General features: G+C 36.4%; 1 protein-coding gene across 2 annotated transcripts in view; it reads right to left on the minus strand.

Annotated features, from left to right (window-relative positions):
• Positions 1–26054, minus strand: part of rcan2 (regulator of calcineurin 2) — a 56274-nt gene that overhangs the window by 6054 nt on the left and 24166 nt on the right. Inside the window, exons 1-3 of one of the 2 annotated variants that reach the window (XM_043219895.1) lie at positions 15631–15872; positions 6331–6504; positions 5172–5343 (exon numbers count right to left, since the gene is read on the minus strand). In XM_043219895.1, the coding sequence (XP_043075830.1) occupies positions 5172–5343; positions 6331–6504; positions 15631–15717 (433 nt within the window). In that variant the 5' untranslated portion in view covers positions 15718–15872. Of the gene's footprint in view, positions 1–5171; positions 5344–6330; positions 6505–15630; positions 15873–26054 lie in introns of those variants that run through there. The other variant, XM_043219894.1, reaches the window with a different exon arrangement.

Genomic DNA, 26054 nt, shown 5'->3' on the forward strand with positions numbered 1-26054 from the left:
AGCAAAAGTACAAAGTTAAGCTCTTTTAACGTCTCAGATCAGGTTCACAGGTGTTCCTACCCATAGTTCATGTGCTTTGTGTAGCTATAAGAACTCTCTCTGGGCCATGCACACCACACATGCTTGGCTCCAGGTCTGATATCTAAGCGTCCACAGATGCAGCAGGAATATTTCATTAAGTGCTTTTGCTTTCTCAGGGTGAAGCGGCTGGGTATGCGCCTTGTAAACAGAGCAGGGAACAACAAAAGCGCTTTGCTTTAATGAGCGTGAGTGTGTACGTGTATTGTTGTACTGTACAATTTCAGTGCGAGCCGTGTGGAAACGCAGCCTCTCTGACACAAACGTGTGTATGGAAACACACGCTTAACAATGGAAAAAAGCTTCCTTCCACAAGAACCACAATCATTATTGCCATCCGACAGCAGTCTAACGCAGTCGAGGTGCCTGGGCTGAATGGGCTGTTTGTTTAGCTTGCCACATGGTTCCACTTGAGTGCTGTTGATTGCTCACTAGTTTGTACCGTCTCCTCTGTTCCCTAATTGCCTTCAATTGCTATTAACATGCGCTGGCTTTGTGACTGAAGCCCATCATGGGCAGACAAGGTCAAAGCTAAAAGTTTAAGGCAATGAAACGTCAGAGCACAAAGCGCATCACAGATTAATTTAGGCTGCAATTCACTGAAGGGGCAAAATAGGTCTTGTTTCACAACTCTTATACAAGCACTTGGTCTCGGTCAAATGGACTGCTATGTAAAATGAATACTAAAATGATGAAGTTTTTCATCTGATTATTTAGTTCACCAAAGACTTGAATCATTCGGCAAGCATGCTTTCCATCTTGCATGTCTGGTTTAAACTTCACCAAGTTTGAAATGTTCAGAAATCTGAAATTCAAAATGTTCAGGGAAGTCCCTGTGTTGCGTTTTTCTTGTATTTATAAGTTTTAGCAAACAAAATATGTGTTAATTCCTTGTTTTTCTATTATTTAGTGAAAGATACACTTTAAGTCATTAGATTAAAATATTTCATCTCCATTTTAAAACAAAATATTATAACATACATCTAGACTTTCCTGCTGTGTCTACTGTAGCAACATAAGGCCTTGTTTAACTTGGTTTATTGCTTCTCTTTCTTCGATTAGATTCCTCTGTCAGGCAATTAAGTGATAATCAATAACAATAATGTAGTGTTCTCTAAATTAACAGTTAATTGACATTAAATTTAGTAGCTTAAGGACTTAAAGCAGAGCATTAATTGTTAAATGTCTCAAGATGCCAGCTTGATCTCTGGAGTGTGATCTCTCATCCTGTAATTCAGTTCAGATTGATGTCATGCAAGCATACATAAACTTAGTGTAATGTTTTACCCTCAGACAATTGTTTTTGCTATTGATTTCATTTTACAAATTTTGAATCTAATGTGACAAGTAAATGTTGTTTATTGTAATTATCAGTCAACAAATCAACAGATTTGAATTTCTTAACATTGTTTAGCACTGGTATTGTCCTGTAATGTCCTGAAATCCATTTCTACTCAGCAAATGAAAGAGGTGGTTTCCATTAGCACAAAATTCATCACAAACACAAGCATTTTATAAGCATTATGTAATAAACGGAGATTAACAAATAAACAAATTGAAAACCATTCTTTCTAGTGCCAGTATGTGGCTTCTCATTTCACCCTAAACATGTGTAAACACTCCTAGTTGACTGACCTGAGAACAGGCTGTGAAACCACCAGAGGAGTGAAGCAGCTTCAGTGTCTCGGTCTGGGATTATACAACTCTGAATGGCTCTCTTACACAACCTCCCAGCAGCCATTGAGGGGATATGGCCACTTGATACAAATCTAGCACTGCTGTGTATGTTTATATATCTGTGTGTAGTATTAAGTGCTGTATGTGTCACTGTGATGTAAAACAGCATGATATGCAAGCTTTTTCCATCAAGCATGTTGTGGTATGGTGAGCTAAATCAAGCTTTTAAGGTTTTGCTGGTTATTGAGTCATGTTTGAATTAAATTAATTATAAAATCATTAAAAACTATTTATTCATAATAAATAAGAAATTCAATTTTAAATTATTTTAATTAAACAATACATAATTGTATTTTTTGGTGCCAATTTTTAACTACATAGATTTTGTTTTGCTTTTACTACGGGACAAGTAAAAAAAAGTTCATATGTTTTTTCTTACGTTTTAAGTTGGTGGTGAACCTGGGAATTTCAAAGTACAAATTAGCCGTATTTGTCCAGCTGATATCTGACCTAGACTAAAAAAACAATGTGTTCTCATCTCACCACAGATCTGGTTGTGCCATCTGCATGTTAGCCTTGCATCTCACAGTGACTCATATAATCACAGCTGTAAAGGCTTTTAACTATGCAAAGTATTTGTCTGAACAACAGAGTTAGCGTTATAACACTCTGATGAGCAATGACTCATAATTTGTTTTCACATCACTTAACTCCATTACATAAATAATATAGGTTAAATCATCGCTTAAACATTCTTCGTACTAAGTTAGAGAGAGCCAGACAGAGAGAGATTTAGAATTCAGCAGGATGTTTTCACAGGATTTTGAAATTGATCCCTTGGGGGCTTGATGGCTGAGAGTCCATAATGCCAAGCCCTGTTGCATAATTCAAATGTTCCTACTCTATAATCCCCAAACGCCTTTTACACTGTCAGCTAAAAATAGACCAAACAAACAGAGGGTGACATTCAATATTGACCTGGTTCCATAAGTGATGCACTGCCAACCAGAGCTTTTAGGCCTGGTTTCCCTGTCATATACTCACGTGCTCGACATGCTCTAAAGCTGCTCGATTGCAAAATGAGGCAAGATGGGCCGAATGTGCCGAGCAGCTGTTTAGATGGGAACACAAGACAATGACAGAGTTTGCCAGGGCAGCAGATGGATCAGGCTGAGTGATATAATACAGACAAATTTAGATGCATTATGAGAAAACGCAAGGCACTCTTGCGGGTAAAAAAAAAGAGTCTCAGATAGATTGTTTTGTCTAAACCAGCTGTGAAAGTAACCGACAATAACAATGTGTTTGGCTTGAATTTGGAAAAATCCAGTCCTTCGGATAAAGGCTCACAGATTCAGTGCAATCTGAGATTGTGTATTATTGGAAATCGGCAGAGAGCAGAAATTCAGTCTGAGTCGTTTATACAAGGTCACTGGCATGGGCCTGTTGATACAGCTTTGATGGAGAAGAATGATATTCATGAGGAAAGAGTCAATGATGGCAGATCGGGCTGTGCTGATGCATTATACATGACTGATATTTTAAGAGCAAGTCTGCGGAAAGCTCTCTCTCTGGCCTCTTCCGTCTTAGCTAGGGACGTAACGATGCACGCTGAGCAGGTTGAAAATTGATAGAAATATGTGATGACTCGAGTAAATCGGCAAATGTTAAATATCACGATACAACTGGGGATGTAGGTTTATACTAATGGAAGTTTTGGTAAGTTCCTGTTTAGATGGTATTTACCTATTTATAAATGCAGCACTGCTTTGTTGACAGCAGTAACCAAGGAAACACAATGTATTGCTGCTGTCAGAGAGTGAACTTGCACTTTCAAGCAGCTGGTCTGCTGTTTTTTTTTCACGAAGATGTTTTTATCTAGTTCAATTCCGAACAATCTGTTTTTGCTTCAGATTTAGAAATGATACAATCTAATATAAATCAAAAACTGCTCATGTGCAGGTTATCATTGTTTAGATTATGATTAAAATGCAGTGCTTGCCTCTAATTTTAAATAGAAAGAGCTCAGGCAAAACCTCTCTTCATGGTTGTTTATATGACATCAATTTTACAAAGAGAAGTAGAGCATTTTGTCTTGATAAATAATAAAAGGACACATTTTCATTTATAATTAATAATAGTCTCAACTGAGAAATAATTTCACGAAATCAGTATCATGAATAATATTGCTATTTAGATATATTTAGGCATTTAATTGTTGTAATGTAATTGTGTACATAATTTTGTCTGGCAGGTATAAACAAGTCATAAAGATTGAAATATATGCCATACAAAATAGGCATCAAGACATTCAAGATACAAACTATAAAGCAAAAAAAGTCTTATTGTTAGCATAAATACAGAAGAAAAGATCTAATGCTACTTTTATTACAAGGTCCATAAATTGAAGATGCATTTAAAGAAAACCTTTTAGTTTTTTAGTTTATTTTTGCTGCAAAAACATTATTTAAAAATAATTACGTTGTCACTTTAACAGTGTAGCATGTGCAAAAGTAAGATTGATAAATCCTTTAGAAATATTTGTTAGCTCATATTTACAATCCATGTTAACATAAAGAAGGTTTTTAAAAAGTCTTTTATATATTGCTTAGCTTATCAGATGGCCGTATCATAAAACTATCATCTGCTACCACAGTAACAAAAGTAGTTGTTTTTTTTTTATAGTGGTGGACAATAGAAAGACAAAGACAACAATGATTTATGGCTAACCTAACTGCAGAGTTATATAATGTTATGGAAGAACTGTCATCAACTGTAATTTAATACATGATGCTATAAAAAACCTGTTAATTGGGAACTGGAGATACCAAGAATCACTGAAAAGGTCACCCAGTGGTGCTTTGTGATGTGCTTATTTACTCCCAGATGGCTGAGCTGTTCCCATGAGGTCCAGGGCACTCACAGACCCACTGTATGAAAGTGTGTGTGGTCCATACCAAACATAGCCCCCCGTCTGCACTGTCAAACACCCAGATAAACAGAAGCATCTACACGGCAGCTTTAATCAAAACACATTACAGCCTCAGAAGCACTGACTACAGTAAATGCTCATCAGGGCACAGTGGTAGCCGCCCGCACACACACACACACACACACACACACCCCTGAAGGTCATCCGAAGAAGAACACGCATTGATTAGGAGCAGGATGGTGGACGTAATCACCTGCACTGCAGTGAAGAGGACAATTCAAGACAATGGCTAACCGAGTGAGTAATGGATGTGCTTGATTTGAGAGGATACGGATTTGTAGCATGCTACGTGACGTCCCGGCACATAAGCCTGAACTTCAGAGTTCTGGTGAGGGTATGACAGTTCATACCAGTGCACGATGGACCAGGATAATGGTGCCAAAAGCCAAAGTTTGAGAGATAAGACTGGTGAGTTGTAACTGACCTGGGCCAAGCTTGGCAACTGCATAAAGCAGGTCGTAGTTTATAACTGGTGTGGCCTCGTCAATCTGTTGCCAGCCAACTGGAGGTGAGCCAGGAGGGGAGATGAGGAACTGTTTGGAAGGCTGGGGAGGAGCCAGGTGCAAATTGTCTCCTTCGGATGCTGGATTCTGCACCTGAGAGCCAGAGAGTGTGTTAATCCAGGATGTAGCCATACAAAGACCTGACTGGAACACTTGATGTTGGGATCAATCTAGATCTAGATCCCAAATAGTCAATAGCAGTCATTAGGATATATCTAATTTATGGAAATAATCTAAATAATTTCATATCTATCTATCTATCTATCTATCTATCTATCTATCTATCTATCTATCTATCTGTCTGTCTGTCTGTCTGTCTGTCTGTCTGTCTGTCTGTCTATCTATCTATCTATCTATCTATCTATCTATCTATCTATCGTTTGTTCTATCTATCGTTTGTTCTATCCATCGTTCTAACTATCTATCGTCCTATTGTTCTATCCATACTTTTTTTTAAAATAACTTTTAGAAAAGGATTTCTAAAAATGTGTAAAATGAATGCCTTTGAATGTAAAAGCATTTTTATTATGCATCCTTTAAACTGTAGTTCTATTTTATGCTTCTCAGCTCAGTTTTAAACGGCAAATCTCACTGCAATACACTGCACTCATGTCTTCAAGATGTCCTTCTTTTGAACCCTCGTTTTTCAACAGCCACGTCAGTCTGATTTGAGTGTTACTCTGTTAAGCGGCTAATACCAGCTATCAGAATGCATCTATTTCAGAGCTGTCTGCTCCAGCCAGTGAATTCTGCCCTACTGGAGTTGTCTAATCCAGAATATGACTTCATTTCCCGCTCACTGAGTAGGGTTAGAGATCCTGACATGATTTACAGAAGGATTACGATATGCATGATGTATGATCAAATGTAAAAAAAGAACTCCCTGTTGACTTAGTATTTTTTCATAGCTCGTTCTGTTAATTTAAAAAAAGCATTACAGTATGAATTTTTTTGTCTCTTTCAGTAATTTGTGATTCCATTTGGTGCAGAGAAATTACACACTTAGATCTAATCAGGCAGAAGCACTATAGAAATACAGAGATTATAGAAATTTTGTGTAACTGAAGGGTAACTTCTTACCTGGGCAAAGTAGAGTTTAAGTTTCTTTCCTCTGAAAGGTGTCTCGTGTAGCTCTATTCTAGCGCTGGCTGCTGCTTTGGGGTTACTGAAATTGATTCGTACACGTCGGAAGCTCTTAAACTGCTGAAACGTCACACCCTCATCGTATGCAAGAAAGAGCGCTTCGAACATTTCCTGAAAGACAAAAAATAAACAAGGTAAATGAACAAGGGATAAATATTTCAATTCTGTCCACTGGCAAATGTCAAAGCATGAATAATTCATATGACTTCACGGAGGACAAAGAGAGTTGAGCAGGAATGCTTTTTTAATGTGCCAGAAACAAGCAAGATCTGTTCCACCAATATCAATCTTATCAGGGCCATGAGAGAATAATTGCAAATAATGTCAGCATATCGCTGACAGGATGAACGTCATTGTATTCTTCATGGGACATGGCAGTCTTTGGACTATAGGCATGCCTCACAGAACATCTAATCAGCTCAGCCAGAACTGGATCGTTTTGAAGAGACAGATTTGCTGAGTCTGTTATGACATTTAATATTAATTTCCTGTGCAAGGGAAGAACTGATGAAAGCTATTATATCTGCAGCTTGTCTCTCAATTCAGTATCCGGTCCTGCTGGGTCTTGGTACCCTTCTCAGCCTTATCTGTTAAAGAGAGGACTTTTCCAAATCACATGTATTTACCTCCTTTATAACATTCACCATGCAGATATAAAACGATTGTTCGCCCCAGAATGACAATTCTGTCATAATATCACTTCAAACTTCAAACTTCAAATCACTTCAAACTTCAAACAGTAGAGCGTTACCTGCTAGGCACTATCATGACCTGGTCATGGTTTTAATTCCTATAGAAAGATAGAACTGAACTAAATGCAATATACATTAAGTCAAATAAGTATAACTTCAAAATGAGGAACCCTCACACAGTCACAGATTTAGAACAGAATGAGGGTAAGTGATGATAACATTTTTGGTTGTGATGATAAAACTTTTTGGGTGGACTGTTTTTGTAGTGACATAATGATTTCTCATTAGTTTTCAGTGCTTTAGAAGACCTCTGAAGACTTAATTTTTAACTAAATAAATAACAAGTTTGTGTTTTAAAACAGGTTTCAATGTTAACAAATGAATTTAACTGGAATAGGAAAAAGTGCTTTAAAGGAAGGCTTATTTAATAAGTAAAACCACACTGTTATGAAACTCTCTTTCAAAGTAGCATCTGAAACAGGATTACTGGAATAGAAACACCTTAGACTGATTAGTATTTTCCAAAAAAAAAAAACGTCATCAAATGTGCGTAGGCTATCACATTCCTGATTTGATTGCTCAACTTAGTGAGGTTTTTAATTGCATTATTTTCAGAAACCTGTTAAATACGGCTAACGTCTCAGTGTTGGGTTTGCTTTGCCTTTTAAAGGCATAGCACATAAGCACTTGGAAGTGAGGCCAATGTGTACACCAAAAATAGGTATTCAACATGAAACCCTCAAATATGCCCTTAAATTCTAGCCAACCGCTGGTGAAACACTTCAAAATGACGACACCCAATAATCTACAATGTAAAACACATAACACAGGAAAGTAGATATTTAAAATTAGGTGAGGTCCAAACGACATGCTTTGTTTGTATCAGAAATCAAGATTAGGTGGAGATTGTAAAAAATCACTGTCATGTAAACTATGCGAGAAGTTCCTGGTCTGAATACCATATTGAGTCTTCAAATAGTAATTTAACCCCTGAAGTGTAAATAGTTTATAACTAAAATTCAGCCTGCAAATTATTTATTTATATATATATATATATATATATATATATATATATATATATATATATATATATATATATATATATAATGTGCATTATAATGTGCATTCCGTGTCTTTGTTTTAGACTGTGTAACCTGCCACTGCCAGTGGGCCATTACAGCCCACCGGGTTGCCATTTAATTTTATTCATTCGCTTGTTCCTGTTGGTGTTGTCAATCTGGCAACCTGTGTGTGCGCCAAGTCCGAGATGGAGTGGCCGGGTGAAAAAAAAACAAAACCTTTCCAGTTAACTCGAGTTCAAGACTGCTGCCTTAAGGGAAGCATCTTCTGAGAAGCGTACGATTTGTTTCATTTGATCAAAAAATCTTCTATAAATTACTCTTCACTGTCAGTCACCAGAGATTTTGCTGAGTGCTTCACAATACACAGAATCAAAATGTGACACTTTTTGCATTAGGAAAAAGTGAATGCGCTCGATAAAAATGTCCAGAGACGGGGGAAGATGAAAGATTAGAGCCGCTCGCTACTCTCCTGCAGAGACAGATGGGTAGCTGAGGCAGTTTTCTTCCACGGCGTCGATTCTCCAAACACCTTGTATCCTGTCACAATCTGTGAGAAACCTCCAGCATATTCCTTCATCTCTGAGCCAAGAGTGAGCGTCCCTAGAGATGGCAGCTGTGGATATGTCGTGTCCACTGTGTGTCAGGACGTGAGGTGTGTATCAGCACTGACAGCTTGGCCCGTTCTGAATGACTCAGCAATGACAGGTGACACAAGATGAGTCCATGAGAGAGTTGCGCTGCATATGTGCACATTTTCTGTCCTTCAGGTTTCTGACTCAGCACTTCCGTGAAGTTTTACAAGATGTCAAGTGTGTCCAGTGCTAATTATAGAACAAGAACTTGATGGCGTGTGAAATGCGGATCAAAGCACGTTCGTCTGATCCACTGCACCTTGAAATGAGATCATTTACTACCGTCACAGCACTGCTGGTCACCGGCATATGTCGAGTTTTGGATGCTGGTGTCCCTATCAGGCATCTTAACTAGCTTAATTAGACTCCCTTGGTCATCCAGCATCATGCTGGTCTTTTTAGCATTTTTTTATTGTGAGAAATGGCTTTGCACATACGAAATGAAGTTTCAGTGGTGCACTGTAAAGGACATTCAGGTTTGTTTACAATTCAGACCAGGTTTATTTCTCCAAATACTCTTCGTACAAACAGTGCAGGATGAGTTACAAGCCAAAGTTTAATATATACAGTTAGGAATTTAATCAAATCACCATAATAATCAACGATAATAGGGGCTTCTGCATTAGTAAACACCAAAAATATACAGTACAACATCTGAATCACATCCTTGGAATGTGTTTAAACATAAACCCTCAGAAGCACTTATGGGCATCACTTTCTGCCTTGAGCATATGAGGTCTAATATGCAAATTAAGGTAACACTTTATTATAATATTTTTTTTACTAACAGTAAGTAACTTTGCTGTCATTAGAGTATTAGTGGACTATCTGCTTAATAACTTCTAACACTTTATTTTGATGGGCCCACAACATACTAAACCTAACCTAAACCTAAACCTACCCTAACAGTCTACTCTGAGATTTAGTAGACATGCAGTTGCAAGTTATTGAGAATTATTGAGAGTTACTTATGGTAGAATGTCTAAAGTGGATCAAAATAAAGTGTAACCCAAATTAATAAGTAAAACAAACTTAATATTTTAAATAAAGGTGATTTAGGTAACAATAGCTTAAGTTTTATTGTACTTTATTGCCATGGGTTACATGGTGTTATGCTCATTTTTGAGAGCCCTCAGCAGACATTTCAAAGCTAAGTATTTGTAGTGGAAATAAATCACATTCCTTTACAAATATGGATACAAAGATGAAGGGAGGAGGATGAAGGGTTATGTGCAGTGGAATATTTTGCCACTGGCTTTCTAAAAATATTACTTTATCTAATCATAAAAGGATCCGTGGAATGATATATTTAAAATTTTCCTAAAAAAAACACTTTGATGCATAGTATTTTTTTCCGTTCATGGTAGATTAATCACACACACACACACACACACACACACACACACACATATCTGGAGACTATAAAATTGAACATTAGCAAATTGACAGGTCTGCTCTTTATTTACCACCACTTTGAAACACATCATTTAAAAACAGCAACAGCAGTTGGCTTTAAGTGCCCTCATTTAAAGTGGTGGAAATGAACATTGATACCATCTGGTACTTGCTTGGTATAAATGTCATGAGACTAATGTTGCAAGTCATGATCGCTGTGAAGCTCAGACCTCAGTACATACACAATGTCAATTAACATTTTTACTAACTTAATGTTTTAAAAACAAATTTGTGGACCAAAATGAAAGCATCCCCTTGATCTGAGTCAAAGTATATACCATATACAACTCAATTCAAACTAAAAACAAGGCACAATCCCAGGCGCACAGTGGTACAATACACTGAATGACTGCACTTCTATCCATCACAACCTTGTTTTAGATGCATCTGCCAAAACGTAAATTTTTTGAGATGTTTTTTCATTTGTTTAATGATGTTTATATTACATATTTTTAAATTTACTGTAAATATCTGCAATTAAAGCCAAACTATTTCCCTGAAATATCTTTATTTACACACACTTATGTTGTTCCAAATCTATGAAATTACAGAATTTAGCATTGATTTTAGTTTATATTAACAACTAATTGTTTGAGAAAGCTGCGAAATACGCAATGAAGGTGGAAACCCTTAGTTATAGCATTTTATGAAAGTCAAAATAAATTAGACGTACAGTATATCGCAATCACAAAACGCAATTAATAAGGTAGCCAAAAAAACTCACTGCTCCGAACTTCAGGTTTTAACAGAAGTTGTGTGAGAAAAACAGACATACTTGAACCGGATGGGATAAAAATCACAAAGTACGTCAGTGAAACAATTTTACCTGACCTTCTCAAGAACATGTCCATTTTAGGTGCGAATGGAGCGTTAAAGGACCAATCAGGGTGAATTATATTAGAAAGAGGGAAAACTCATTTGTTTTGGAAGCAGCCAAGCAGCCATGTTAGTTTATAAACAGCCTTTGGTGACGTCTGGGCTGCTGTATGATCTCAACCCACTAAAGCATGAAATTACAGCGCAATGACACACTCAGTTACCAGCTTTTTGCTTGACAGATAAAAAGTCCATCAAGGATAAGAGAGACGCTAAAAATAACACACATTAGCCCAGTGACACCTCACTTAACTTCACATAGATAGTTGCTTTCCTGCCAAGACAAACCAACGCGAGTACAAACTGCGTCAGATGACAATACTAAAATGTAAACAGCAGATATGGCTGGAGACTCCATTAGAATGGAATGATTGGCCTTCCCATCAAAAAAAAAAAAAAAAAAACGAGGTGCTATGCTTTTCCACTCTTCTTTGAGGATGGTGTGGTAGGCATGCAGGCATTTAAGCAATTACAGCTGTTTTTCAGCCAAGCCGTGTGTTTACTGTTCACATTGTGGCTTGAAAACGTTCTTAATAGGGGGTGGAAGAGGGGAAAGCGCAAACTGAGCCTAACCTTAACATTAATCCTGAAATGAATGTCAAATTTAACAGTCCCCTGCTTTTAATCAAGACCAGATCCTCTCCTTGCTGGGAGATGAATTAGTGTCAGATGGTGAGGAGAAAAAGGTGAGTTTTTCTTTGCATGGAGAGACACTATTCATCTTAAATAGATCTAGGCCAGATCCTCTCAAGCTATTTTTTAGGCTCAACTTTGACCTTGGTTAAATATAACTAACCTAAAGCTACACATTGCTTTTCTTACGACTGCAAGCCTAAATATTTCATGAATGCTGTGTATACTGTGGTAAAGTAAGCAAACAGAGGTCTCAAACCTGTTCACTGGCCTTCTGATGCATATTTATTTTGCACCAAATTTTTGTTTGATCTGGCAATCTCTTATCTGATTGCCTGGCTTTATGTAACTTCCTGAAGCAAGGGCTTTTTTTTTTTTAAATATAAAAGCCATGTTTACAAGGTGCTGTGTGTACACAGCATGCAACTAAATTTAGATGAACACTCTATTTTTCTTATATAGTATTGTCTATATAGTTTGTATTGCTTACTTTTGGACAAGGCTTCAGTTCTGATCACGGTCTATATATAAGTTCTGCAATCTTGCCTGTTTTTATTCACTTGCTTAGACTCTGGCACCGTGATTTGAAATAAATGCTTTCTTGAAGGTATTGTGGTATTTGGCACCGGTGTCATGGCTAACTGAAACCAAAACAATTGGTAAATAAAATAAAGCTGATATAAAATAAAACACAAATATTAGATGGAAAGTGTTATATTGTTCTTGTGAACTATAGGCAACATAAGCAGTAACATTAGCAAAAATGAAGTATTGATTTAAACCTATATAGAACTATTTGTAAAAAAATAAAATAAATAATATAACAAATAAAATATAAAATCAATTTGATATATTACTATAATAGTATATAAATTCCAAAATAACACAGTTTATTAGAAAAATAACACAGTTTATTAATAACACAGTTTATACAGCATTAATCTAGTTGATATTTTTATTCAGATACTTTGGATAAACCGCACAAGAAAATTGAAAATTAAGTAGTTAGATGCTTTAAATTATGTTTATATTTGTGACCCTGGACCACAAAACGGTCATAAATTTTATTTAAAATTACATTTATGCATCATCTGAAAGCTGAATAAATAAGCTTTCCACTGATGTATGGATTGATTGTTGATCAATTCAACCATCAGAAAATCTGGAATCTATGTGCAAAAAAATCTAAATACTGAGAAAATCATCTTCTTAGCAATGCATATTACTAATCAAAAATTTTGCATGTAAATAGGGTAGGAAATTTACTAAGTATCTTCTTACAACAAGATCTTTACTTAATATCTTGATGTTTGCAATAAAAGCAAAATCGATCACCCATACAATCTATTTTTGGCTATTGCTACAAATGTACCCCGCAATTTTGTGGTCCAGGGTCACATTTAAAAATAGGCAGTTTCTTGCTAGAATAAGCTGTAATGTTAACCGAGCCATATTATGTATGTCTAGCTGTAACATATATATTCGAACAAAATTGTGCATGTGTAAACCACAATCTTGAAAATCTTCTATCACAATCAGGTAAAAGACTCTCAAATGCTCACCGACTATAGTCTTTCCCAGAACAGGGAAAGAACGGTTCTAATTTTTAGATGTCTATTTTGTGAGCGGATATGACAGGAAATGGGAGTCGTGCTGCAGTGCCTGAGATGCTCTTACTGTTATTAAAGGAAGCAGGTCACCTCCATGGTACCCAGAGAAAATAAATGTGACCTCTTGACTTGCAGTGTTCTCAGCGAGAATCAAATAAATGTGGAAAGCCCTAAAGACCCGCTGCTCTTCCTGCTATTACTCAGCATTATGGCCCAGCTGAAACTCAGCCCAGTCACAGCGTAGGCAATGTGAAACATGTCACAAGAAACTCATGAGGCAGGAAGAGACAGACACAGGGGTCCAGAAGCACTGCATGATCCTATAATGCTGCATAGAAGGGATGCATGTGGGAAAAATAAAGTAGTAGTAAATGAAATGACTGGAAAGATATTCTTGACAACACAAAAACCTTTTTTTAAGTTTTCCAAAGCCATGTGGTAGCTTTGAGGAATGATCAAAACTCAAAGCAGTTATTTCATCTGTAAGTGGAGGTGCTATAGACACAAAAATTGCACATTTTTTGGCTTGTTCCTTACACAAAGCCAACACATACATAGATTGAGCAGACTTTTTTGGACTATGAACAGTTATAAGTGGAGGGAATGGTTTATTTAAAAAACTAACTAACAAGCAAACCTTAATTTTCTACAGAGGAATAAATATTTCATCAAAATGTAAATTAATTTTATCTGTTTAAAAAAATAATTAACATGGCCTTAAACAATGTTTGCCAACAACAATACAGCCTAAAGGTCTGTATTCACATGGAAATTTAAATTTAATTATTTGTCTATCAGACCAAAAATAGAAATGGTGAAAAAACATTCAAATGGATATAAAAATGCAAACTCACTTTGTGATGCGTATGAAATTCATAATGAAACACTCCATCTGGTGCCTTTGAAAGCAGTAATAAATCAGTTATATACCTCAAACAATCACTTGTCACAGAGAATAAAAGTAAAAAAAAGTCAAACAATATTTACGTTTTATACAGCTATTCAGGTTTTTTATGAGACAACACCAAATACAAAAGTACAGAGCGCTGTCATTTAGCAAAATACTTTTATTTCTATAGCACTTCTTATAATATATATTGTTTCAAAGCACTGTTTGCAAGTTCCACCAAAATATAGTTTTATGTAACAACAAGTGCTCTGTGTATTTAAATGAAAGTGTAAATATCATTGTTTGGCCAGTTTTCTTAGAATTTCTCTTAAAAGAAAGAGATTAGAATACATTCATACATTCATATTGCTCTGAAAATATGCATTGACAGCCATTTGTTCAAATGAAAATCTGAAAAAAAAATCTTGGTATGAACATGCCTTAAGCATTTCACTTTTCAGAATACAGTTAATTGAAATAAACCCCTCTTCTACATTATTTCCTGCTTAATTATAAGTTTCACTCAAAAAAAAAGTAGCCTAAAATTACAATTTTATTTAATTTTCCTCTGTAGATGCTTCCGTGATGTTAGACAAAAAAAATTCCAATCTATTTTTGGATACATAGCACATAGGAGAACTTCTAGTCATCTAAAAAAAAAAAACTCCTTAGCTACTGACATTCCTTCCATGTGCGACAAAGACACGATGCATAAAAATTGTCAGCAATGTTGTCAAGACAGAAAGAGACACCAAAGATCCCCGCGGCCCTTTTAAATCTGACCCTATTTGCCATACATTAATATTTACTGAAGCACGGTGTAGTTCAATTAGAACAGATTCCAAAGGGTGCAATGAAGCATTACAAACACGCATCCAATTAAAGGATGTTGAATCAATGATGACCTTGTACGTCTGACAGAGTGTGTGATGTGAAAGATGGCCATGTCACAGACTTCAGAGAATGATGGTCAGTCAGCCAAAAGCATGACGCACTGAGATCAAGAGTATTTTTTGTAATGAATGTTGTGCGGTGTGAATGAAAAGAGCTTTCAAAACAACCCTATGAGGCAAGACAATCAAAATAACCACCAGGCAAATTCATTAGACAGAAAATCATTTAAAGAGCTGCATTTACGAACACAGTCATTTGAAAGACAAGACAAAATGGTCAAATCTGAATCGATAAGCCTTTTAGAATCTATCTTTTTTCTGCAGCTATATGAGGCACTCTAGTCTGTTAGTATATTGACAAACATAATAACCTTTTTATTTGTACCTCAGAATGAAGGATGTCAATGTGACACAGTCTGAACGTCTCAACCCTTAGCAGTATGTACCCTAAATGAGTTGGAAGTCCGTGCCCTACCTTGACCTCCCGACCGGTGAACACCTCCACGTCCACCGCGCAGGCGATGAGGGTGGAGATATTACAGTCCACGCTCCTGGAGGGCATCCTGGGCTCACTCAGATTGAAGGGATGACCGGCCCCTGACAGAGGATGTGTGAGGAGCGCGTCTGAATGCACGCGAGGCTGTGTGTGAGTGTTTGGATATGCTGCTTTCCTGCTCTGAAGAGCCTGCTGTAACTCTCAGACGTACGTGTCCATGTGTGTGTGTGTGTGTGTGTGTGTGTGTGTGTGTGTGCGCGCAAAAGCCCCCACCCCTCCTCCTCTCTCTCACTCACTCCATGCAGTGACATCACTGCCTTTCTTTATGAATGCTTGCTTGCACTTGCACACACCAGGGTGTTTTTTATTCATAAACTAAGTCTGTTCCCTCTTATTTTGTCCCTTGTAGCTGTTCTTGGGTCCAGAAAAATGTTTTTATGTGGCTAGAGTGTGAAATACAATACAAGAGATATTTTTTTTTCAACAATTTATCATTCTGAGAGGGCAGTGGGGTGACTCAGCACAACAGATTAATATAAAGTCGCAAAAGAGAGTTCTAGAACAAGAAGAATGGTGAAAGAGAGAGAGAGAGGGAGAAAGATGAGGATTTGTGGATCCCGGCAAGACGGATATATTATTAATATCCCACTCATTTACGTGACATCATTCTACATGCAACAAAAAGGCATTCATAGGGGAGTTTTCTAAATATAGGTGGCTATTTTTGTTTCTGCAGCTTGATGTCACACTGCATTGATTTTTATATGACAAAATGTATAAGAAAAATTTATACAAAACACTTTTAATTGTAAATTACAGCAATGTGACTTGTCAAGGTGTTCAGTTTTCGATAATGACTGGTCAGCTGTAAATACTTAAGACTGGATACATTGAATTTTGTAATAATTTAATCATATAGACAATAATTAAGTAAGAAATTCATTAATATTCATAGAATGTAATCAGATTTTTATTATTTTAGCCGTTAGGTTTAGCAGACAGTCTGTTAAATATGAGAATATATGTTAGAGCTGTCAAACATTTAATTGCACCAAAATAATAAGTAAATAGGTTTTTGTTTGCAAAATATATGTGTGTGTACTGTCTATATTTATATGTATTTATATCAGCTGTTTTCTGTAAATGTTTGAGACTTCCAGTTTATTATCCACTGTAGGGAAATAACTAGAAGTGCTGCTGCAAACTGTAAAATAGTTTGCATTACAATCACAAATGTATAACAATTAAGCTAATCATAATTAAGAAAATACATTTAGACACACCATTTTGCAACATCAAGCAGGAAAACAAGCTGTATTGTACAGCTAAAAATAGCTGGAGGATGCCTCCGGAAGCCAGACACATTAAATTTACAAATGGCTGTGTTCATTCTTACGGGGAAAAAAAGAAGTGGAAACAAATTTGACCGCTAAATGTCACAACTATCCAATAAGAGTCTGAATCCAGGTAAAAGGAATATAAAACAGGGTCGGAATGGAAAAGCAGAGATTGAATGGGGACAAAAACAGATACAGAGCATGTGAGATACAATCTGAAAGGTCAGTGGTCGTCCTAAATGAAGCATGCTAAAAGACTCCAGACAGTTGAGTCATCACATTGTCTGCACTGTGGCCCCAGAAGATCGTGTTTACTTTTCCAGCACTCCATAGAATGGACCTGTGCGAGTATGTTACGTTGTCCCTTCTCGATGGAAGCACTGGTTTTATCGGAGCGAGTCAATAAATGAACAGCTTAAATGACTCTGCCACCAAGGCAACCTTGAGAGGGGAAATGGCCTCACTACATAACACCTGGTGCAGAAAAGCCCAGATGGAAGCTGCTAATCTAAGCAGGCTTGACAATAATGGATGGATATGAGGCTCCTGCTATATACGGCAATTGGGCTAGATGATAGTGACTGTGCAAATGGCATGAGGGTCCTTGAGGATGACAAGGCTAGAACAGAGTAATACTTTCTGAGATGCCATGAGACTTTTTTAATTAAGAAGAGAGGACAGGCATGACACACACACAGACACACTATTAGATGGATTGGATGCTACGTCATACAGCAAAAGAGCATTTTGTATGTTTGTGTTGAAATATTTTGCAAGAATTAGTTCACCCAAAAATCTCTGTCATCAGTGATTCACCCTCATGTCATTCCAAACACGCAAGACCTTCAATCATCATCGAAACACAAATTAATATATTTATTTAATGCATTCCGAGAGCTCTCTGACCTTCTGGAAAAGGTGTGCCTAGAAAACAAAAATAATGACTATGCCAATCAGAATGAGCCAATGAGCCAATCAGAATCCACTCGAGTTTAAAGGTCTTGTGCATTTAAAGCAACAGACTGTGCACTAATATGAGCACTAATATGTTTTGGTTATAGCTATCTTTATAGTTACTTTAACAGGCCAAAGCACGTTATTACAATATGCAGTGTTTGTGGAGAAAATTAAAGGGGAAAATACTTCTGAAATTGAGTTGTCACTGTTGTGCCTTGGATTCGGGTTGGAGTTGAATTTGTACGTACACATGAATTGCTACCAAAGCGTCTTTCATGACAATTATTGATATTAGATGGTCCGAGCACTCGCTCTAGACACCCTATAAACATACTTTGAGGAGATTGTGACTTGTGGAACTATTCTGAATACTAATCTTTCCCCACTATTTTTCTCTGTGCATGTCATGGAAATGGTGTTACGGCAAGTCTGTGGGCCCAGTCGGTTGTGATATGTTTCTTCCAGTCTCAGTTTGCAGTTTTTTATGTTTTTTAATGCTTTCTTGAACTAGGTCAGGCTATTGTTTCTGGACAGTTCAAGGTTGTAAGTTTTATATGCAAAAATGCTGTCTGTACACACTAAAAGGTATCCTTTGCAACATGCTATCTTTGCACTTTGATCCCTTACTAAATAAATGCAATTAATTCTGCACGTTATCCAAAAACAACACGCTTGGCTCTCGTCCTCATCGTCTGCATGCAGCTTCTTGGCATTCAAATCTACAGTGACTACTGATGACTGACTAAAATTAACATTATTAATGAACGATATTACGATAAAATATAATATAGTTGTGACCTTGTTGGAAGGGGACCAAAAAACTAAAAATATGCAAATATGTTTTATCTCTTTGCATTACTATTTCACCATTTTTATATGCTATTTCACTAATTCAGCTAGTTTTCATATTTAGTTTTTTTTTTTAACTTTATATACAACTTTGATTACAAGCATAGATTTTGGACCAATGTGGTTTTACTGTGGATAGGACTAAGCGGTGTGACAAAAACCAAAAGTAGCTAATTGTGTTGCTGTACCACTATGTTGGCAGCTTTAGGTCATTAGCACTACAAGATGGGATTTATCATTTTGAGCTGTGTTGTACCTGGCCAGGACATGGTGTTAAGCACACACTGAATCAATGTTTTTTTTTTGTCCAGAACATCACTACTTTGCTCACTTACACATGAACTGATCATCTGCTGAGTAAACGGGTTCTTGTATTGAACAGCAGAAGCTTTTCCACTCGCTCTACAATAAATCATGATAGAAATCGTGTTCTTCCTGCTCTATTGCCACATTAAAATTAGCTCATGCTAGAGCATCAGGTAATCTCAGACAGTGCAGGAGACATAATAAATATGCAGTCTGACTGACAGTGATGCAGTCTACTCTTAGTCATCCATTACTTTCATTCTCTCTCTCTCTCTCTCTCTCTCTCTCTCTCTCTGTGTGTGTGTCTCAGGGGTTGGTCACTCTCTACAGGTGTGGAATAGGAATAGCAGTGGCAGTATTCTGGAGACTCTAAACCAATCTATCTGGGCTTTGTTATGGAAATGCTGTAATCCCCAGTTTCCTCCAGCACAGCGCTGAACACAGTCTGCAATAAATCCACGTATACAGACTCAGTGCACAGACGCAAATACACACTATGAAAAAAGCAATGCGGTGGTAAAAGTTGACTTAAAGCAGAAGATGGATGGAGAAGAAATTGGCACAAAAAATCAGTGGTAGTGTGCATGAGTCTAAATGTGTGTGTCAGCACTGTAAAAAATGAAAAATTGCTTGACTTAAAATTCCAACGCAACACGCTGCACAGCTTATTTGAACATTGGACCAAGTGGTTCACTCAACCCAAGTCACTGAGTATATGTAGTATATATAGTTATATGTCTCTTTTTTGATCAGCTAACACACTTCATTATCTTGAATGTTGATGTAGCTGTTTTTTTTCTGTTCCTTGGAAGACGTGTGGTTCACCATAGTCTAGGCCTCAAAGCTAGCCTCAAGAACGGTGACAACCAATGCATTTTAAATGAAGTCAGCCAACAGAAAAACAATAATCCTATAACAGTAACATGCTATTTTCATCCTATTTTCACAAAATAAAAGGCCTGAAATATTACCTACATAAGTGAAAGACATGGTTAATAGTTACAGAGAAGATCAACAGATTCATAACACATTATTGGATACATTATATATTATATGTTGATTAATTAATGAATATTATTTTGCACTTCAAACCACATGGAAAATCTGAGATTAAAAATGTAAAGATACACTACAGATTTAGTTTTTAAGAAAAGAGATATTCAGCCAGTACATTTTCAAATCATTTTTCTTGCTTTAGTTACATGCTCAAACTTATTTTTTCAATATAATTCTTATGGGACTTTATTTTCATTGTCAGTTCTACTTTTGCAGCTCAAACAAAAGAGCAGTACACATTTTAAAAACAAAAGGCAAGTAACAACTTTGTTTCAACTACAGATAGAAAGAACAGAGTTCTGTAATGCACCTGTAACCTTGGAAATAGAATGATTCATGATTTAGAAAAATTGAAAGAAAAGAATTACATCACGACAACATAGCGTAAAATAAATATGAAATACTAAAAATATTACAAACTTTGATTTCAGTGTCACCAGTCAGCAAATTTGACACTGAACATGATTTTTGGTAAAACTGAAGCACAAGATACACTTCGGAACATTCTCAGTTAATAGTACTACATGATCATTACACTGTAAAAAATAATAATAAAATAAATAATGTAAAGCCTGTTAAATGGTTAAATTAACGTTGTAAATTAACGGCTGTAAATTAACGTTCACAGAATTCCCTGCATTGCATTTCAAATGTAGTTTTTTTAATTTGATGTTTTCTGTTTGAAATATCTATGTTTATTCTTTTTTCTAATCAGTTATCTTCGTTAGGGTGGCATGTTACACTACAAATTAATGTTCATTGCGTATTTCAGTTTAATGAATCTCGCCATTGTGGTATTTAGTGCTTGTGTGAATGACACTGAGCACCTTCTATATATGTTCATATTTCAAAGCTGCTTGTGATAGGCTTTGGTTCATCACATGACTTTCTGATCACCACCTGCTTTTGGTGATTATCAGTGTATTTCAAAGGTACAAAACACATTTCAGTATTTTAATAGGTCGGTATATTAACATTATATAACTTAATGAAATTACGGTATTTAACTGTAAATGTAATTTAAAAAAACGTTAAACCTAAAATGTCGATACCATATATATATGGTCGAATTCTGGCAAACCCAGCTGCCATTTTTATCGTAAATTTTATTGTTTTTTTACAGTGTAGGCATTAGACACACAAATAATTATTTTCATATGTTAACAGACCGAAACACAAGCACTCACACATTCACTCTCCATTTGTGAGCGATGTTATCATTAGATATACCTAAAGGAGATTCAGGTGGCCAGATGTCCTTTATTTCCTCTCTGGACATTTTTAATTTGATGAAGCAGATAGTGTTCCTGGATCTGCAGGGAGCGGCCGGAGAGAGGAGATTATTAGCTCAAACTGAAACCACCTGAATATACGACACAGCAGACTCCTGTGTGTGCTCAAATACTGAACCACCAGCGATCTGCAGCAATAGGTGAAGATGAAGGGAGATGACGAGTGCGTGTGAGAGGCATGTCTGGAATGATGATCAGACTTACGCTGCCCTTCTGGGCGTATGTTAAGGTGAAAAAAGTGGGAGACTGGTTGTTGAAAACAAGATAGGAGAAACTGAGCATGTGTGTTAAGGATTTATATAGACTAAGGATATGTTTGCAATGACATAGCCTACTAACATACTATCACTCTTTCTGCAGTACACAGTATGTACTTTCTGTATGCTTGGAATTTTTGGACATTTTGTGCAGGGTACTACCAAAATATGTGTGTAGATCAGTGCATTTCTGTATACCACATTAATCACAGTATACTATTTTTACATGAATTAAAGGTGATATATCATGACATTTTATTTCAGTGATTAAATGCTCAGGACCTCTGCCAACCCAAAAATATTTTAATGAATCCAGGTATATGTTATGTATGCTGCCACACAGATCTAAGCTGTTTACCTTCACAGACATTTTCAACTTTTTTTTCTAACTTCTAAACCAGTTTTTTTTGACAGTTTAAGCACAAGAAAACATAAAAAGAGAACTTGGTTTAGTAGTCACATGTTTTGACAGATGTTTTCTGTGAGCATGCACTCAGATAACCGTATATCAGAAATGTAAAGTAATCATTTAAAGGCATGGTAAACAAAGCCAAAGCCACTTTCTGGAAAAGTGGGCGCATTTGCATTTAAAAAGAAATGCGTGAAAACAGCCAGTCAAAATAGGCATTTCAAAGTGATATAATAAATGATACTGATAAGCTGAAACTTGAGACTTACATATTGTAAAAATGTATGTCCAATTAAGGTACTCTACAGTTTAAAATTTGGGGTCAGTATATATATATATATATATATATACACACACACACACACACATATATATATATACAGTATACTAGAATTAATAGTTTTATTTAGCAAGGATGCATACATCGCAGTTTCCACAAGAATATGAAGCAGCACAGTTCTCAACATTGATAATAAATGTTTCTTGAGCTCCATATATGATTTCTGAAGGATCATATGACACAATAACTGCTGAGAATTCACAGGAATTCTTGCCATCACAGGAATAAATTACATTATAAAATCAAGTCAAGTCACATTTATATATATATAGCACTTTATACAATACAATTTGTGTCAAAGCAGCATTTCAATGTTAACAATAAGTCATTTTTTAGTTCATTTCAGTTCAACCTAAATTAAAAAAGAAAACAGCTATTTAAAATTGTGACATATCATAATATGTTTTTTATAGTATTTTTCATCAAATAGGCTTTAAACAGTATAGAGTACATGTAAAATAAAATAGATTTTTGTGACAAATACTTTCTCAAAAAAGCAAAATGGTTGGCGTACAATACATTATATACTGCACAGTATGCTAGTACTCCATTCCAAATATAGCCACGGAAAAGAAAAATGGGAAACAAAGAGACAACAGTGTTCTAAATGAAAGAGAGCAGCGAAACAAGGAGACAAACACACAATGAGAATGAGAGGGGGATGAGGAAAGGAAGAAGAGAGGACAGCAGCGAGCTGATTAATGGCACTGCTGATGAAAGGCTAGTATTGACGTCAGGCACACAATAGACGGAGAAGAAAGTGAGAGAAAGTGAGGGAGAAAGCCTTTCACTCTAGCTTACGCACCGTATTCGTGGAATATATGCACACATCATTTTATTCAAGTAGACAATGTTACATTCTCTCACATTCAGCAGTTTAAAAGCAGAATGAATTTCCCTTTGATGAGCACTCTACAAGATCCTTTTCATCCTGAATTAGCTTTAGAAGGCTGAATTGAGAATTAAAAGACCTTATAAATTGCTACTTCACACAGATCCGCAGCCTAGCAGTTGCTCCAACACATTGAGCTATGATGCTAATACAGCTAATTTATCGCTAGCTAGCTAAGGGATGGCGTCAAATAAAAGCCTTGTTTTAGTATCTTGCTTATGAGCACAATGAGAACAAATGAAATAAATTTATCTCTGATTCCTCTGACCTCTTATGTTCACCAAGGCTGCATTTAAATATAGACTAAAAACAGTAACATTGTGAAATATTAAGTAACTATTTCAGTATATTTAAAAATGTTATTCATTGTCGTGATGGAAAAGCAGAATTTTCTTAAAATGAGTTTAAAAGTTTTTCTAAGAAGTCTTAAAAACAGTTTATTTGCTTTATTTTGCTTTAACATTATTTGCTTCATACAGCGCACGTGGTAGTAAAAAAGACTGTAATATATATGCGGTGCATCAGAATCATGTCTTTTTACAGATTTTTATTTTAACGTTAAACTAACCAGTATGTGATATGGTGACATATAACGGCAATATATTTTCTGCAAAATGACTCATAGAGTCATAACCTCAGTCTTGTCGTCTAGAGCTGCCTGATACACCATGACCGATGCAGTGCTTAACCTTGGTCATCATTTCTGCTAGTAATATTCTCATTCCTGTGACATGACCTTAATCTTTGCTCCAAACACATGCTCAAGGTCAAAGCGCTGCCTCATGTGGCCTGTCGCGGGCAGCAGAGCCAGTCGGTTACCTTGGTGACATCAGAGTACCGGCAGAGGGGGGGGGTATGCTGCGGATACCGCCTGCTTAAAGAATGTCATGTCAGATAGACCTGTTTCTATGGGATCAGGGCCAATTTCAAAGAGATTAGGGACAATTTCGATGGGATTTAGTACATTTCGCATTGGATTTTAGTTGACCCAAAGAACAATTTATGACTGGGATTATATAGAGATCAAATTAGGTTGAGAGCAGACTTAAAAGAAGCAGACAGATGTGTTCAACCTAAGAAAACCTGTAGAGATTGAGAGAGATTCTTGAGCATGACAATCTTTTAACCAGCAAAGCTATATAAAATTGATCAAGAATACAGAATGAATACAGAAATGTATAAAATTACAGTTAGATTTTCTATTTTGTGTTCTTTTGAAAAGAATAGTACAGCTGGTTTTGACATTGATAAAATCAGCATATTATAATAATTTCTAAAAGATCATGTCACACTGAAAACTGCAGTAATGGCTGATTGACAATTTGGCTTAATTACATATAAAAATAATGTTAAATATTTTTTAAATATATTAAAATATAATACAGGTTTTTTTATATTGGAAAATACCTTACAATATTACTTTTTTTGTGTTTTTTTAACAGTTTTTTTTTTTACTGTTTTTATTTTAATCAAATACACTTAACCTTGGTAAACATGAGAGCTTCTTTCAAAACCTTTCAACTGTATGCATTTTGTATACACTGTATACAACTGCAAATTGTTTAATCAAACGGTAATTGTTTATAGAATTACAAATATTATTCTTGTTTATTCAAATTAGTCTTGGCAAGACGAAGTGTGTCATTTAACAGTATTTTGTTGGGAATATCATTTTATCACAATTATGAAAAGGTGAAATGTTCATAACGTCTCGGAAAACGACCAAAAATTCTGTTGAGATATGTATAAACACAGTTGGGTTTGTTAGTGGACAAATGAAATAAACAACTAAGAGTGTTACAAATGTGTTTATTTTTATGAGCGTTTATTTTCTAAAAATCCACAGGGCCAAATGTACCCGTAGCTGAAGAAACGCTCATAAACAAATGTGGGGCTGATGTGTTCAGTGCAGCTCGCTGATGCACAGGAGGTTCAAATTCATGCAGGTGTTCTAGTTCGTCAGGAGTGAATTGTGCTCTAAAGCGCTTCCCCACCAAAGGCCATTCACAATGGTGTTACACATCGCTCGGCACGTACAACGGCACACAATCATGCACTGCACACACACTTCCGTGCCTATTTACACAAACGATACCTACTTTATCTCCAAGCAAAACACAAGAGTTGCACAACAGCTGGCTTCCATAAACACACTCATGCGTGCTCTCAAATGCACTCTCTGTGTCTAACAGGCAGTAGTGCTGCTTTAACCACTTGGCGGCCGAGCTGTGACACTAAAGGACTAACGTGGTGCAGTGACGCCTGCTTGCCTGTGCATGAGTCACGATGGCTCTGATCCGAGCTCTGCGGCGTGAACGCTGAACATGGCAACCCGGCCGTACAACGCCAGTCAAGCATGAGACCACCAGTGTGTCCCTGCCAATCAGGAGCATCACAGGCCTGATGTGGGTTTAAAGCTCTCCTGTACGGAACGGTTCCAGAATCGTCTCAATCATAAGAAAGCTACTGAGCCGTGCACAGAAAAGAGCGCTCACAGCTATTTCTGGAAACAGATTCTAATGCCAAACGCAGAAATGTAAATGAGAGTTGCCAGTTTCTGCCAACATGTGGACCTGTCCAGCAATGCAACAATGCTGAGAAAACTTTATCACTGTGCAAAAGAACAGTGATATCACTTGGAAATGTGGAAAATGTAAAGTAATGTCACTGTACTAATCAACCGAAGAACAACAAAAAAGCATGATTTT

Source organism: Puntigrus tetrazona, chromosome 20 (assembly GCF_018831695.1).
Source record: "Puntigrus tetrazona isolate hp1 chromosome 20, ASM1883169v1, whole genome shotgun sequence".
Lineage (NCBI taxonomy): Eukaryota > Metazoa > Chordata > Actinopteri > Cypriniformes > Cyprinidae > Puntigrus > Puntigrus tetrazona.